Here is a 17,073-nt window from a genome sequence, read left to right as displayed (position 1 = left end):
ATCACACAGAGCCCCACATGCCCAGAGATAATCTTTTTGTGTGCCTTTTTATACTTTTATGTCTGTGTGTATACATTATATACCCTTTTTAAAGCAAAACTGAGATTATAATATTCATACTGTTTTGTAATCTGTTTCTATCAATAATATGAATGTCAGTACATGTTAAGCCATGTATGTTTGCAATATTTTGTAGCTACATAATATGCCATTATTTGGATTTGCCATGATTAACACAGTCATTTATTATGTGTTTTAACTTTTCAAAATCACTGAGTGTTGACATGATATCCCAAGACGTGTATTTTTGTGTTGATGACAGATTATATCCTTAGGGTAAGTTTTGAGAAACGGAACTTCTAGATCAAGAAGCATTTTAAAACTTCTGAGATTATACTGCCAAATTATTTCACAAAAAATTGTGTCCATTTATATTCCTATTAGTTGTATATGCATCTTTTTATTTATCTTTTTACTATTTATGACACAAAGGGAGATAAAATGAGATAATCATTTCTATCTGTCTGCAAATAAATTATAGGCTAGTAGAGACAATATTCCTGTGAATTAACCCCTACCCCACCTTTGCAGAGTATATTATTATACCTTCAGACTCAGCTGGAAAACTTGTTTAAAACGGGGATTAAAACAATGAGTGATCATTTGGCTATATGTTTCACTTTGGCAGAAATGCTGTAACATTCTGTATTCTCACTCTTTTTTTGCACTTTTCAAGCCCTTATTTTCTCTTAATTAAAATAGTTTCTAGTCTCTGCACTTTTCATTTATTTTTCATAATAACTTCGAGAATAACCTTCCTTACATAGAGGTGTGATCATTTTACTCCTTTTTTCAAAAACTGGTCTTGACTCAAGGATGGTCCCAGGCTCCTACCACCTTAGCCTTATTTCATGTTATCAGCTACATCCAGCCAAACTGTATTACTCACTTTCTCAGAGCCACTGTTTTCCTGTTTCTTTTTCTTCTGCTTTTTTCTTTTCATATGCCTTCTTCTGCCTGAAGGGTGAACCTGATCCCCTGCAAGTTGTTCTATGAATCTTGCCTATTCTTCAATTCCATTTTCTTCCTAAAGGGTGCTTTATTTAGCACCCCACTTGTCATATCCAAAAACAAATCTTCCTGGTGTGATGTTTTTCCTTTGAACTTGCATAATATTTAGTTTGAGTCTTATAGTTTGAGGGCACTTATATTTTAATTTAGGGTACAGGTAATTGTCGACGTGTCCTATACTGCCTCCCACCCAATGAAATGTAAAGTCACTGGGAGGTAGGAATGGGCTCATTCATTTTCTACCTATCACATAGCATATATTACACAGAGTTTAATAGCTATTCAGTAAATACTTGTTGTATGAGTAACTCAGATCTACAAACCGGATTATGGTGGTGTGAGCCCTTACTTAACAATAGTAACACCTGGTATTTATTAACTTCTAGAGTGCCATCATAGCTCATTTCATTCCTACAGTCACCCACTGAGTGATTGCTAACCAACAAAGTTGAACAAGGTCCAGAGATATTTGGGAGCTGAATTTAGATCTTCTGATTACCAACTTGTGCTCTTTCCACAAGAGGGTGCTAATGAGTAAAGTCTCTTCAAAATGAGTTGATCCTAATGAGCTTTAATGGGCTGCTCTTGAATAAGAATTTAACCGGAAATTAAAACCCCTGGGAGACTATTGCAGTATTTTGAATGTAATCATTATACATTAAGGAAGTACACCAGTGACATAAGCCTAGATAGGTGCTTTATCTATATCTACCTCTTAGGACTCTCTGGAGTCAGAGATAGAGGTTATTGTGTTTAATATAGGCAGAAAGAAAGATGATAGTAAAAGATAACTAATATTCAGAGCAGTTCATCAGTGGGATAGCCTTTGGAAAGTTGTGAATTCACCATGAATACAAGGGGGTCAAAGGCAAGGGAGTGTCATAGAATCCATTTTGTATTAAATTGGGAGCTGGACAAAATGACTTCCAGGGTTCCTTACAAAACATTTTATGATAAATTACATCTTAGAGTTTTAGCCTGGAAGCACAAAAATTGCAGGCTATTCATTTGTACCTTTTTCTTTTATTTGTATTTTTTAAAGACAGGATCTCACTCTGTCGCCCAGGCTAGAGTACAGTGGTGTGATCATAGTTCAGTGCAGCCTCAAGCTCCTGGGCTCAAACAGTCCTTTTGCCTTGGCCTCTCAAAGGGCTGGGATTACATGTGAGATCCGCCTCACCTGGACTACATTTTTATTTTGCTGACTTTTCTTATTTAACTTAATTCTTAGTCTTTAAAAGGACTGCCATTTGTTCAAAGTCACTTTCACAGGAAGAGTGATTGAATTTACAAAAACAGGGCAACAGGTACCAGAAGAACTCTTCAAGTTTCTTTGAAATTTAACTTGAATTTAATGCAATAAAGTGTAGGAAAGATCACATTAACAGAGATAGATAGTAGGATGGTAGTTTTCAAGGGCAAGGGGAGTTACTATTTAATGGGTATGGAGTTTCAGTTTGAGAAGGTGAGAAAAGTTCTGGAGATGGATGGTGGTGGTGGTTGTACAACAGTGTGAATGTACTTAGTGCCACTGAACTGTACACTTAAAACTGGTTAAAATGGTAAATTTTATGTATATTTTACCATAATAAAAAATGTAGGATGTTTCATCTTATTAAAGTATCTAAATACTTTGAAATCTAACTTGAATTTAAAGCAATAAGAGGCCAGGGGCGGTGGCTCATGCCTGTAATCCCAGCACTTTGGGAGGCCAAGGTGGGTGGATTACCCGAGGTCAGGAGTTTGAGACCAGCCTGGCCAACATGGTAAAACACCATCTTTACTAAAAATACAAAAATTAGCCAGGCATGGTGGTGCACGCCTATAACCCCAGCTACTCAGGAGGCTGAGGCAGGAGAATCGCTGGAACCCAGGAGGCGGAGGTTGCAGTGAGCTGAGATTGTGCCACTGCACTCCAGCCTGGGTGACAGAGCGAGACTCTGTCTCAAAAAAAAAAAAGAAATAAAATAAAGTAATAAGATGTAGGGAAGGTGGCTTCTTCTTGTTAAAGTATCTAAATAGATAGAAGCAGTTTGACTTTTATTCTTTTTGTTTGAAGCCATCAAGCCAGTGTGCAGGTAGAGTCATTGCAAGAACAGTTGAATGTAGTTTCCAAGCAAAGGGATGAAACTGCGCTGCAGCTTTCTGTCTCTCAGGAACAAGTAAAGCAGTATGCTCTGTCACTGGCCAACCTGCAGATGGTACTAGAGCATTTCCAACAAGGTAAGCTCTACGGTCACTCTTTCAATGAAGAAAAATTGTAGTTATTGGTAATTTTGCCTAATTTGAGAGCTATTTTAGATGAGGCACGGGGAAATCTCTGAAAGGTTACCCACTGGTAGAGGGGAAGGGTGAGTAGCCATCAAAAAGTTAATTTAGACTCCTTTTACAATTAAGACGAGAAAATAAACTTTATTTAGTAATTATTAAAAATTTGTTTTAGTATCCTATTACCAGTGAGAGATGAGAGTTGAGGAAATACAAGGAAAGATGATCAAGTAATAAAGAGGAGAATACAAGGAAAGATGATCAAGTAATGAAGAGGAGAATACAAAGGAAGAGAGATACGTACATACAAAGAATAGTTAGGTTTTAAGATAAGGGCTGGAGGTTGGACCTACTTCAGATAATCATCATTAATTACTGTTCTTTGAAATGGTGATTCACATGTTCATAGCTATTCATCTATGCTTTGAGGTAACTACATTTTCTAGTCCATATGGAAGATGCTTTTTTGGAGACACAGTAATAGTAACCAGAGCAGTTCTACCCTGAGAACCAAATATACCTTTTCACATTCTACCTCCTATCCTTACATTTACTCACTTTAGATCACTCATCCATCCATTTGTTTATTCATGCATTCAGTAATTATTGACAGTAAATTAACTGCTAGTTGTGGGAGGTGATTAGGGGATATGAGAATGAGGAAGTAACAAGGACTTGTAGTTTTATGCCTAAGCAAAACTTTAAATTTGTACCTCTGTGTTACTTCAGGGTTGAAATCTTAAATTTTAGATATAAGAATTCTTGCCGGGCACGGTGGCTCATGCCTATAATCCCAGCACTTTGGGAGGCCAAGGCGGGCAGATCACCTGAGGTCAGGAGTTCAAGACTAGCCTGGCCAATGTGGTGAAACCCCGTCTCTACTAAAAATACACAAATTAGCCAGGCGTGGTGGAAGATGCCTGTAATCCCAGCTACTCGGCTTGAACCCTGGAGGAGGAGGTTGCAGTGAGTGAGCCGAGATGACACCACTGCACTCCAGCCTGGGTGACAGAGTGAGACTCTGTCTCAAAAAAAAAAAAAAAAAAAAAAAATTTTTTGAGGTCTACTTTACAGTATAATGTAATTATTAGAGTGGGTATGTATACAAAGCAGTGTGGAACTGAGACTGTAGAGAAAGTGTTGCCAAAGAGGAAATATTTGAGAAGAGTTATGAAGGGAGAGAAGAATCTGCAAGATAGACAAGATGGAGAAGTGTTTAGGCAGAGGAAAGTGATCTCATTAGTTTAGCACCACTTAACATTATCACTAAGGCATATATTCTTTTCTGTTTGAGACATTTGAACTGTTTTCGTTGGATTATTAAAATTTAAAATGGCTTAACATTCTAACTTATCACACGATTGCAAAATACTAATGTTAACTTTCTTTTCTCTTTAGAGGAAAAAGCTATGTATTCTGCTGAACTCGAAAAGCAAAAACAGCTTATAGCTGAATGGAAGAAAAACGCAGAAAATCTGGAAGGAAAAGTGATATCATTACAGGTAGGACAAAATAGTTTTCTCTTGTAGGTTTTATTATTCATGGAACAGTTACTTGTAGAGTCTTTGTCTTGGAAATAATCTCCTAAACTGTTCATTTAGTAAATTTTCTACCCTGAATCCAGCCCTCTGCTGTAGCCTGACAGTGAACAAGATACCCAGGATTTCCCTAAGGTGTCATAGTTTAGAGTAGACACAGCAAATGTAAGATGACAGGACATTTAAATTTTTTGGCACATAGAGGTATTTTAGAGGTCTCCGGGGAAAAAACACCCAAATTAATCTATAATTTAACTTTATAATTTTCTCTCTTTTTTTTTTTTTTTTTTTTTGAGACCGAGTTTCACTCTTGTTACCCAGGCTGGAGTGCAATGGCGTGATCTCGACCCACCGCAACCTCTGCCTTCCGGGTTCAAGCAATTCTCCTGCCTCAGCCTCCCAAGTAGCTGGGGTTACAGGCGTGCACCATCATACCCAGCTAATTTTGTATTTTTAATAGAGATGGGGTTTCACCACGTTGGTCAGGCTGGTCTCGAACTCCTGACCTCAGGTGATCTGCCCACCTCAGCCTCCCAAAGTGCTGGGATTACAGGCGAGAGCCACTGCGCCTGGCGTGTAATTTTCTTTTTTCAACAAAATTTTAAATTTGTACCTCTGTGAGCACTCATTTCACATGGATTAAAACAATATATATTATCCCATTAAATCTTTTTTTTTGTATAATAACATCATCCTTTAAAATATTTTTCTATTACATGCTATATTTCATACATAGGACAAAAATTATATATAAGGAATATATAAAAATGAACCCCTATGAAGAGATAGGACACCAAAACAACGTGCTTTTAGATTTAGGAGAAACTTGTCTTTTTTTTTTTTTTTTTTTTTTTTGAGACGGAGTCTCGCTCTGTTGCCCATGCTGGAGTGCAGTAGCACGATCTCGGCTCACTGCAAACTCCCCCTCCTGGGTTCACGCCTTTCTCCTGCCTCAGCCTTCCGAGTAGCTGGGACTACAGGTGCCCGCCACCACACCCGGCTAATTTTTTGTATTTTTAGTAGAGACGAGGTTTCACCATGTTAGCCAGGATAGTCTCGATCTCCTGACCTCGTGATCCGCCCGCCTTGGCCTCCCAAAGTGCTGGGATTACCCACCATGCCCGGCCTAGGAGAAGCTTTTCTATGTCATAAATAGACTGTCAATAACTGGTAGAAAATGATAAAATTCATTTACCTGACATTAGTGGAGGTAATTATGCTGTTCTTCAGGAACATTAACGTCCCAAGTAAGTGAAGATATACTTCCTAATAAAGTTTTAACATTTTAATTAAGTATTAAATGGCTGCAAAACAATTTAGATAATATGTGTAAAATATAAGACTAACAATGCAGCAAATACCCACACTGTCACCACCCAGTGTAAGAAATAAAACTTCATCCTTTGAAGTTCCTTATGCACCCCTTCACATCCCATTCTCATCTTCCACCTCTTAGGCAACCACTATTCCAAAATGTTATGTTTATTACTTCCTTATTTTGTTTGGTTTTCTTTTTTCTTTTTCTGCTTGTTTTCTTTATGGTTCTTATCACATAGGTTTGAAGCTCCAAACAATCCATTGTTTGGTTTTGCATATTTTTGAAGTCTATGTAAATGGAATTTGAACTATATGTAAATTCAGTAATTTTTCTGAGACTTGCTTTTTTTTTTTTTTTTTTTGAGACGGCGTTTCGCTCTTTGCTCAGGCTGGAGTGCAAGGGCGTGATCTCAGCTCACTACAACCTTTGCCCTGGGTTCAAGTGATTCTCCTGCCTCAGCCTCCCAAGTAGCTGAGGTTACAGGCACACACCATCACGCCTGGCTAATTTTTGCATTTTTAGTAGAGACAGGGTTTTACCATGTTGGCCAGGCTGTTGTTGAACTCCTGACTTCAGGTGATCCATCCACATCAGCCTCCCAAAGTGCTGGGATTACAGACGTGAGCCACCGCACCCGGCTGAGACTTGCTTTTTAAAAAAACTTACCATAGTGTTTATGAGATTCAGTCATATTACTGTGTGTTACTGTATATAGGTGATTTGTTATTTTCACTTCTGTATGCATTGCATTAATATATAATTTACCCATTTTATTAATAAAGAGTATTTCAGATATCTTCTAAACATACAAGAGTTTTTTTAGATGTATATCTTGATTGGAATTGCTGAGTTATAGGACATATATGGTCAACTTCAGCTTTATTAGATGATTAATTGTTTTCTGAAGTGGTTGTGCTAATTTACTCCTACTAGCAGGCACATGACTTCTTGTTCTACATCCTTGTCAACACTTGACATTATCAGACTTTCAAAGTTTTTGACAATCTGATGAGTAGGAAGTGTCTTAGTCCATTTTGTGCTGATACGATAGAATACCACAGACTGGTTTATTTATAATGAACAGAAACTTAGTAGCTCATGCGTTCTGGAAGCTGGGAAATCCAAGATTAAGGTGCCAGCAACTGGTAAACCTCCTTGCTACATCATCCCGTGGCAAAGAGAGGGTAAGGTGAGAGAGCAAGAGGGAGCCAAACTCCTCCTCTTGTAAGGAACCTACTTCCTTGATTATGAACCCACTCCCACAGTAAGGACATTAATCTATTCATGAGGGTGGTGCCCCCATGAACCAAACACCTCCCATCAGGCCCCACCTCCCAATACTGCCACATTGGGAATCAGGTTTTCAGCAAATGAACTTGTGGGTATACATTCAAGCCATAGCAGAAGGGCTGTCTTCCTGTGGTTTTAATTTGCACTTCCCTAATTACCAGTGAGGTCAAGCATCTTTTAATATGTTTATTGACCATTTATACTTACTTTCTTGTCAGCTCATTAATACATTTAAAAAGATGTATTTTATCTAATACTCTTAGTAGTTTCTAGTGGATCCAGAGTATACAGTCTGTGGAACTGCTAGAATGGAAGTCCAGATCTTCTTCTCTTTTTTCTTAGAGACAGAGTCTTGCTTTGTTGTCCAGGCTGGTCTCAAACTCCTGGGCTCAAACAGTCCTCCTGTCTTGGCCTCACAAAGTGTTGGAATTACAGGCGTGAGCCTCTATGCCTGGCATTTTTTTCTTATTTTGATTAGAGATGAAATCTTGCTATGTTTCCCAGGCTGGAATGCAGTGGCTCTTCACCAGTGTGATCATAATAGTGCACTACAGCCTTGCATTTCTGGACTCAAGCAATCCTCCTGCCTCAGCCTTTTGACTAGCTGGGACTATAGGCATGTGTCACAGCACCCAGCCAAATCTTCTTTTAAAACTAGTTTTATTTTTTAAAATTTAAAGTGTAATATACATTTAAAAGAAGAACAAAATAAATGAGAAGAAATTGAGGGAATTAATAAAAATAAAAGCTGTAATTAATGAAATAAAAACCAAATGACTGGTAGAAAGAATAACAAAATCTAAATGCTGATTTTGGAAAAAATCTAAGCGTAGATTTAAGCTTTAATAACTTCATAAGTACAAATGGTGTGGGTTAAAAAAAGTCATTTGAAAGTTTACATTTCCTTCACACTAAATTTAGTTTTGTGGATTTTGGAATAGTAAATATTTTATTTAAAATTTTCAATTTCATTCCCTCTATGTATCAATCAGGTTTCAGCCCCTAAAAGCAGAATCAGTAGGGTGTGTATGTATATGTGTCAAATTTATATATTGATATATATGGATACACACATGCAATTTATTACAAGGAATTGGCTACAAGATTGCAGCCGCTGGATAAGCAAGTCTGAAATTTGTAGGGTTGGCAGTCAAGATGGGAAGCCCACATCAAAGGCAGGCTGGAACTCAGCAGGCATGGGCCAAAGCTGTTGTCCACAGGCAGCCAGGAAAGGAAAGTCACAAGCAGGATGGAACTCCATAGGCATAGGCGGAACCTGCGGTCCAAAGAAGGAATTTCTTCTTTTTTAGGGGGAAGGCTAAACCCTGGCTTTTAAGAACTTTAAAACTGGTTCAATCGGGCCCACCGAAATTATCCAGAATAATGTGCCTTTCTTAAATTCAACTGATTAAGGACTTTGATTACATTTGCAGAATACCTTCACAGCAACATCTAGATCATGTTTGATTGAATAACTGGGGACTGTGACCTATCCAGGATGACACAGTAAAAAGGCTGTCACACTGATTGAAGATGGCAAAACTTGACCTTAAATTTACATGGGAGAATACTTGAGAATAGCCAAGAAAATTATGAGAAATAATGCAGTGAGGAGAGACCTGCCTACTAGATGTCATAATAGAGCCATAAATCGATACAATATTGACTAGATTAGTGGATTAAGGAGAATCCAGAAATAGAGCCCAGGATATATTTGAGAATTTGAAACTAAAACCTAAATTAATTTAATGAGAAAAAGGATAGCTTATCTAATTAATGATGTTGATAAAACCAGCTGTCCATAGGAAGGAAGGGAAAAAAAACAACAGACCCTCACCTTACATCATAAACAAAAGTAAAGTCTAATTGTATTAAAGCAGGGATTCTCAACTGGGAGTGGTGCTGATTATCTGGGGATAGATGGCATTTATTGGGCAAGGAATGCCAAAGCCACTCCCATTAAGAAACACTGTGTTAAAGATTTAAATATATTACAAAATATCTTGTAATAAAATCTGGAAGACTACATTTACATTCTAAGGGCAAGGAGGATCCTAACCAAGACTAAAACTTAAGAAGCTGTAAAAGCAAAGTAGAACATGTTTGACTATATAGTATTTAAAATGTTTACATGACAAAAGATATTATAGAGTCAGTAGAAAAATGGCAGATAAGGTAACGGTATTTGCTTAGCACAGGTGAAAAAGCTTCATATCTGCTATACAAGGTGCTCTTACAGATGGACAGGAGAAATAGAACTCAGTAGAATCTTGGGCAATGTATGCAAAGAGGTTTTCACAGAAGGACAGATTCAGCTTGCCCTGTAAACATGAAAAGTAATGCTCAAATTCACTAGTAGTGGTCAGGGAAATAAAATTTAAAGTAACAAAGTCATAATCAACATCACTTTATTAGACTTTCAAAAATGAAAAAGAGAACATTTGTTGCTATATTTCTGGACTTCCTGTATCTTTGTTTTTTTGTAGTTTATGTTGTTACTTTTTTTTTTTTTTTTTTACTTCTGTCATCATGTTGTCTTTCAGTGGCATCTGCTCTTTTTATTTAGTTCCTCTAAATGAGGCAGTATTGTATTGAAAAGAATGTGGGTTCTGCCTTTGATACTTATTGGTTGGATACATTTGCCCAAGGTCGTAGAGGTGCAGCTTCACCAGCTGAAATGTAGAGGTTGACTCTAAGATGTCTCTCAGCCTTATAGTTTGTGAAATAATTTTTGCATACTTTTTTTTTAATAAAGTTTTCTTTCTCAGGAACGTTTGGATGAAGCAAATGCTGCATTGGATTCAGCATCAAGACTTACAGAACAGTTAGATGTAAAAGAAGAACAAATTGAAGAACTTAAAAAACAAAGTAGGTTTTTTTTCTTTTCATTTTTCCCCCACTACAATACTGATATTAAATCAAATGTAGTCTTCTGTCATAAATTGGCATAGTTGAGTGAGACCAACTTCATTGATGTGTGACTTCCATTTGTATCTTCCCTGACTGATTTGCTTCAATTTAAGTATGGTCCTAGTGAAACCAGAGTCAGTAAGTTGGCCCTGGCTGTCCAGTTAGTTTTCCTGGATGTTGAGGCAATGCCATTGCATTGGCTGTCACCCTGTTGACCATCAGAAGGGTTGATTGGACTGATTTGACTTTTTATGGATATGATTTCTCCCTTATCAGTTCACGTGCATCTTGCCTAAGGCCATCTGATCTGTTAGAGAAGGCAGAATTCTCAAATAAAAGAGCAACTTTCTGTAGAATGAATGTCTGGGTATAGCTAGATTTTTATGATTGTAGATGGTGTTTTACCACAGGTGCATCATGTATTTTTTGATGTTTATAAGGTGTCTCATATGCCCTGTCCATACCCTAAGGTATGTCCTATGCTTAGGATTATTAATTGGTTCAGTGATCAGGTGGCTTACAGGGCTTTGTTGAATCCAACAGCTGACAAAGATGGCATATCCTCATTTCATCTCTGATTTAGAGGCAACCAGGAAGTCAAAACTATTCTAGGGCTGCATTTAGTAGGTAATGATTCAAGGTTATTGGAAAGGTGATAACGGAGCCTAGAAATGCATCAACTTTAGATGTCTAGGTTAGGCACAATAGTAACAAGGCATGTAGTTAAGAAATACATACCACCTAACATGAAATTAGAAATAAGCAAAAATAGAAGGAGATGGTACAGCAGAGGAGCTGTCAACAACAGAAGCAGTGACTTAGACACTAGGGAGGCAAGCCGGCAGGAACCACTGACGCATGGACACCAAAGGACAAGCCAAAGTAAGCTGGCCTAAATCCAGCAGGAGACAGGACAGGGGAGATTTTTAGGAATACAGAGAAAAAAAGATAGATGTGAAGTAATTGTCCTCAAAATGACTTGATTCTGAGGCAAGTTACTGCCAAACCAAAAGTCTTCTACCTTGTAAGACTTGACCAGGCTAGGATCTCTAAATCTAGTAGAGGGCCTGAAAATGGGCAGCAAGGAAACAATTATGTATTGAGTGTCTATTATGGACATTTGACATAACATTTATGTATTTAGTCTTCTCATCATTTACTTTTTATAAGCATCTCTAAAATAAGTGGTATTATCCATTTTATAGATTAAAGAGGCAAGATTTGAACTCCGATCTTTTTACCTATTACCATAATTCATGGTCTTTCCATGTTATTGTAGCCCTATCAGGAAAATGGTTATTTATAGTCTGACTTGTATTTTGTTCTGTATATCTCCAGTTTCCCCTGAAAATATGGTAGCATCTTCTGTATTGTGCCCTAACGTTGAAGTGGTTGCCTTTACCAAGAGCAGTATTTATTTAGAAAACAGTCTAGTTAGATCGAAGGCCAGTGCAACTACAACATTATCTGGAAGACATATGGGCAACTGAGAGGAGACACACTGGGAATTGATAATCTTCGGGTTGGGCCAGACTAATGGAGGTGAAACAGCAGTGTTGTGAACCAGCTCATTGCTTTGTGACAACTCAGTGCTATATGTTATGCTACTATAATATCTAAGGCCACATCCTCTTTTAGACACCTACCTGAGTAATTCCCAATAGTTGATGGTAAATTTAAAATTCTAAGATTTATTGTAGTTAATAAATATTATCAGAGTTCTTGAAATACAGGTTGAGCATCCCTAATCCAAAGTCTGAAATGCTCCAAAGTCTAAAACTTTTTGAATGCTGACATGATGCTCAAATGAAATGCTTATTGGAGCATTTTGGATTTTGGATTTTTGGATTAGGGATGCTCAGCCAGTAGTACTATAATGTAGATATTCCAAAGTCTGAAAAATCCAAAATCTGAAACACTTCTGGTTCCAAGCATTTTGGGTAAGGGATACTCAACCTGTATTTAGTACTTTTTCAGACACTCATTTAAGCCCCCACTAGTAGAATATTTTCAGATGTTCTTGATTATAGATGATAAAGCTTAGGTGGAAAATACTAATATTCATTGTAAACGTATACGAACTTTGGATTCATTTTGTGGAATCAATATTAGCTACAGAGAAAGCTCTGATTATGCTTGTATAACTGGTATTTGAAAGGGCAGGCAAGAGGCCAGTGTTGCACAAACAGGAAGGGGTGTAAAGAGACAGTTGGTTCTGTTATGTCTGTAAGTCATTCTTGCCATTTACAGCTCTTCTTAACAATCTGTTTTCTTATATTACCTAAGTGCTTTAATATCACTTTTATATCTCTAAATACAAATGCAATTTTATTTTCTCAAAGCTGCACTCTTGATTTGATAATGTAAACAAAACTTTGATTGCTCACTTGTTTCAAAAGAATCGCTGTATATTTTCTCTCCTAGATCATTAAGTACTTTAAATGTTGATTGATGTTGTAATACTGTACTTTATTTTTAACACAAAACTTGGCCAGACAGCAAAAATATTTGCCAGGAGAAACAATTTTGAAAAAGACAGATTGCCTTTTGTTGGAAGAAAGTACATGGAGACTTGAATCGTAAAGGCAAAGTATTGTTTTACTTCTAAGCATCTGTAGACTAATGATTAATTGATACACAGTTTCAGCATTTAAACAATATTAGGAAGCTCACTTTTAAAAGTATTTTATTCCAAATGGTTGATTATGTCATTGCTACCAGAGATGAGATGATTCAGTCTGGTCAAACATATGAAAAAGAGAGCTGTTGCAAATAATGCCAATATTGAAACAGTAGACTGTTGATAATTTCAGTCATTTCTTAGAGTATGTATGTGCATCTGTGCTTATGAATTAAGAGTATTTTTGGGCCTTGTGTGAAAAGTATGAAGACAGATGCTTATCAGGCACTAAGTATTTAATGAGAACCAACTGCTTGGCTTCCCATTAGGTGCTATATGAGATACTAGATAGTATCCCTTTTCCAAGGAGTTTAGCTAAGGAAATGACACATCGTGTAGATACCCCGTAGGTTAGTAATTGAAGACAGTGGTGCACAACAGTGATCATAAGACAGGGCATATTTAGTTCTTCCAGAATCCCATTAAGGGTCAGGCAGCATTCCATGGAGAAAAGGAACTTGAGTAGAGACATAAACCAGTAGTAGGGAACTGTTTAAATATTTCTCCCTGTCTCCCTCCCCCTCTATCCCTCTTCCCGGGAAAGTAACGAAGAAAATAAATCCTACAATCCTGAGTACTATAGTTTAATAGACAGGGTTGGCTGTTAAAAGAATTACTGCTATCCTTCCTTTTAAAAAATTATTCTTTCAGCATTTTACCTGAAAGTGTTCTTCAATACAGTTCCAAAGACTTCACATGCCATCCCATATCCAAACTCAGTAGAGTGGCCTATGAAGCACATATGACAGTGGTTTTCATTAACTACTCTGAGCTGATCAGAGTTCAGAATTCCATGGAATTGCTATTGATGAGAAATTATACACCTGTGACTGAACCATTAAAATGCGTTATCTTGCTATATTTATGGTCAAATTTGACATTTTCCTTTCCTTCTTGTTCTCTACCATCATCCTTGACATAAATTCCTGCTAGTTGAAAATGATTTGGCCGGGCATGGTGGCTCACACCTGTAATCCCAGCACTTTGGGAGGCCAAGGTGGGTGGATCACCTGAGGTCAGGAGTTTGAGACCAGCCTAGCCAACATGGTGATACCCCATCTCTACTAAAAATATAAAAATTAGCCAGGCATGGTGGCTCATGCCTGTAGTCCCAGCTTCTTGGGAGGCTGAGCCACAAGAATTGCCTGAACCTGGGAGGTGGAGGTTGCGGTGAGTTGAGATCACGCCACTGCACTCCAGCCTGGGCAACAGAGTGAAACTTGGTCCCCCCCCAAAAAAAAAGAAAAGAAAAAAAATGATTGGATAAATTGAAATAAAAAGCACAAGATATTGTTATTTTGATAACTATGATTCAGAAAGGTGGTGAATTTTATGGTGTGCAAAGAAAAGTGAGTTTTCATAAGCAATACAAATTTAGTTCTAACATCAGGAAGATCTTTTGGTCTGTCTGCTAGTTTATACCTGTATCTGAAAGGGCAGCATAACTGATTTTTTTTTTAAGAAGGTTGAATGACTACTTTTAAAAGTCTCCTAAGAGTTGAGAATGGAAAATTTCCTTAGACCATTTTTTAAAAGAAAATCTAGAAGAATGTATAAAATGAGTCCCAGTAAAACTTACTGTAATATGAAGCATAAAAACATGTTTTAAAGCTACAGATATAAAAGAAGCTTAAAATATTTTTCATGGAACTACCTTTACGGTGCTGGATGGTAAAGTTTTTATTTTAAATAAAGACATTCCGTTTTCCAGGACATGATTTATACAAGAAAACATATAATGTCCTGTTGAACACAGGCCAAATACATTCCCAGACGCTTTGTTACCCAAACCTTTTGAGGGATTTCTTTATAGATGTTTTTGGCAGAAGTGGTGATTTTAGAGGAAACATATAAGAAGTACCAGATGCAGTTTTCTGAATTGCCATAAATGGTTAAAAAATTATTTTGATGATATAAACATCTGGGTATACTAGACAATGCCAAAATATGAGTTAAGAAAAAAGTGTATATCAATTAGGTAAATAATTAAACCTTTTTCAACTGAACTGTATTTTAGAAATTGCAGTTTAAAAAAATTCCTCTAAGTTTAAAGGGAAAAGTAAATGATATAGCAATAAGAATGTTTTGAGTTAATGTGTTTTGTGTCCTTGCCCTTATTTCTTTATGTATGGATGAGTACATAATTCAGAACATAAATTGTTCTTTTTGTCCAGTGTTCTGTTCTTTGCAGATATTCTCTTTTCCCAGAGAAAATCAATCATTATTTGACTTACTTCTCAAATATTCATTGTTTATTTGCTGTGTGCTAAGCACTGCAGTAGAACTAAAGATATAAATAAAGACAGGAGACAAGGGTCCTGCCTTCAGGAGGTTTACAGTCAGGCAGGAAGGGAAGATGACATGCATCAAATACATGAAACAAATGGTTTAGAAAGGAAAGAGCTATCCTTTGTACTTGGTGTTGGTAGCATGGAAGGGTAGACAAGGTTAGTGAAGGGCTCACTTGAAATTACTTGAATGGTGAATAGGTATAGCTAAGAAGGCAGAGAGTTGGGGAAAAGTGTTCTAGACAGAGGGAGGAATTCCTGTGAAACTGTGTGTCATAATCTGGAAACTGGCTGAAGATACAGTTGACTAGTAATGACCAAGGGTGGTGGGTATGTGTGCACATGCATGTGTTGGAGTGGAGTGCTGAAAAGGTGGAGGTAGAAGTGGGTTGCCGTGTGGAAATAAGAATCTCTTAGTATGGATCACAAACACAAATTGTAAACTGAGGCTATGATGATAATATAAAAGAGCACATGAAACTAGGTAAAGACTGATCATTTGAAGTGTTTCTTATGGAGGCAGCAGATTCTCAGCTCCGCCCAGCTGCTGCCATGCAGGAATGTGGGCCCAGTGTTGCCATGTCTTCAGATCTTTGAAGAGACCCTGGATATCTGCAATTTTTTCATGAAATATCTCATTAAAAAATTAATTTCAACTTGTGGATTCAAGGGTACCTGTACAGGGTTACTTGTATAGGTTTATTACTGCTTGACACTGAGGTTTGGGGTACAAATGATCTCGTCACTCAGGTAGTGAGCATAGTACCCATTAGGTTGTTTTTCAGCCCTTCTCCCCCTCTCCCTTTTCCCCCTCTGGTATCTCCAGTGTCTGCTGTTCCCATCTTTATGTCCGTATGTACCCAATGTGTGGCTCCCGCCTGAAAGTAAGAAAGTGTGTAACACTTTTAAAATTAAATATATATTCTGTCTCACATGCCAGAGGAGTAACAATTAAGTATATAACCACTCATAATATTTACTCTTTTTAAAAAATTAGTTCTGTTTCAATATGGAGAAATTAGTTCAGATTATCTGAATTCATAATAAAGGGTTAAAGGAAGAGAATGGTGAGGAAAAATAAATTTGATTTGGTTATATTAAAAATATTTATATAAAATCAAGTGTACATAGTAACTCTGGTGAATAATCCAAATTTGGTCTACAAATAATCCAGTAGACCTCAACCAATCACAGATTCTGATCTAGTGGAATTCAGATTAATGAAGTTATACTGTATTAATATAATTATTTTCCTGTGAGTTCATTGCTAAGAAGTAGAAGTTTATTTTTATTTTTAAGAGGCAGGATCTTATTTTTTTTGTGTGTGGAGACGGTTTGTCTATGTTGCTCAGGCTGGTCTTGAACTCCTGGCATCAAATGATCCTTCTGCCTTGGCTTCCCAAAGTGCTAGGATTACAAGAGGCATGAGCAACTGGGCCTGGCCTAGAATTTTAAAAGATACTTTTCACTCAGCAGTGAACAATTATGATTATGGGACAACAAAACATTTACCATATACTCTAGACCTTCAAATTCTGTGTTGGATACAGTTGAAAATAATTGAGTTAAAAGACAAAGCAGGGCTGGGCACGGTGGCCCATGCCTGTAATCCCAGCACTTTGGGAGGCTGAGGCAGATGGATCACTTGAGGTCAGGAGTTGGAGACCAGCTTGGCCAACATGGTGAAAGCCTGTCTCTACTAAAAATACA

At 37.2% G+C, this 17,073-nt stretch overlaps 1 protein-coding gene across 11 annotated transcripts in view; it reads left to right on the top strand.

The window, feature by feature from the left end:
* Positions 1-17,073, top strand: part of TRIP11 (thyroid hormone receptor interactor 11) — a 70,398-nt gene that overhangs the window by 41,289 nt on the left and 12,036 nt on the right. For 10 of the 11 annotated variants that reach the window (XR_674224.5, XR_674223.5, XM_063793089.1 and 7 more), the window contains 3 exons: positions 3,131-3,294; positions 4,738-4,841; positions 10,254-10,353. Coding sequence is in view for 8 of the 11 variants with exons in the window: in XM_063793089.1 (XP_063649159.1) it covers positions 3,131-3,294; positions 4,738-4,841; positions 10,254-10,353 (368 nt within the window). In the remaining 3 variants the exon portion in view is untranslated. The remainder of the gene's footprint in view (positions 1-3,130; positions 3,295-4,737; positions 4,842-10,253; positions 10,354-17,073) is intronic. The other variant, XR_010151008.1, reaches the window with a different exon arrangement.

The sequence above is a fragment of the Pan troglodytes genome, chromosome 15 (assembly GCF_028858775.2).
Source record: "Pan troglodytes isolate AG18354 chromosome 15, NHGRI_mPanTro3-v2.0_pri, whole genome shotgun sequence".
Taxonomy (NCBI): domain Eukaryota; kingdom Metazoa; phylum Chordata; class Mammalia; order Primates; family Hominidae; genus Pan; species Pan troglodytes.
This window is presented reverse-complemented; position numbering and strand designations above follow the sequence as displayed.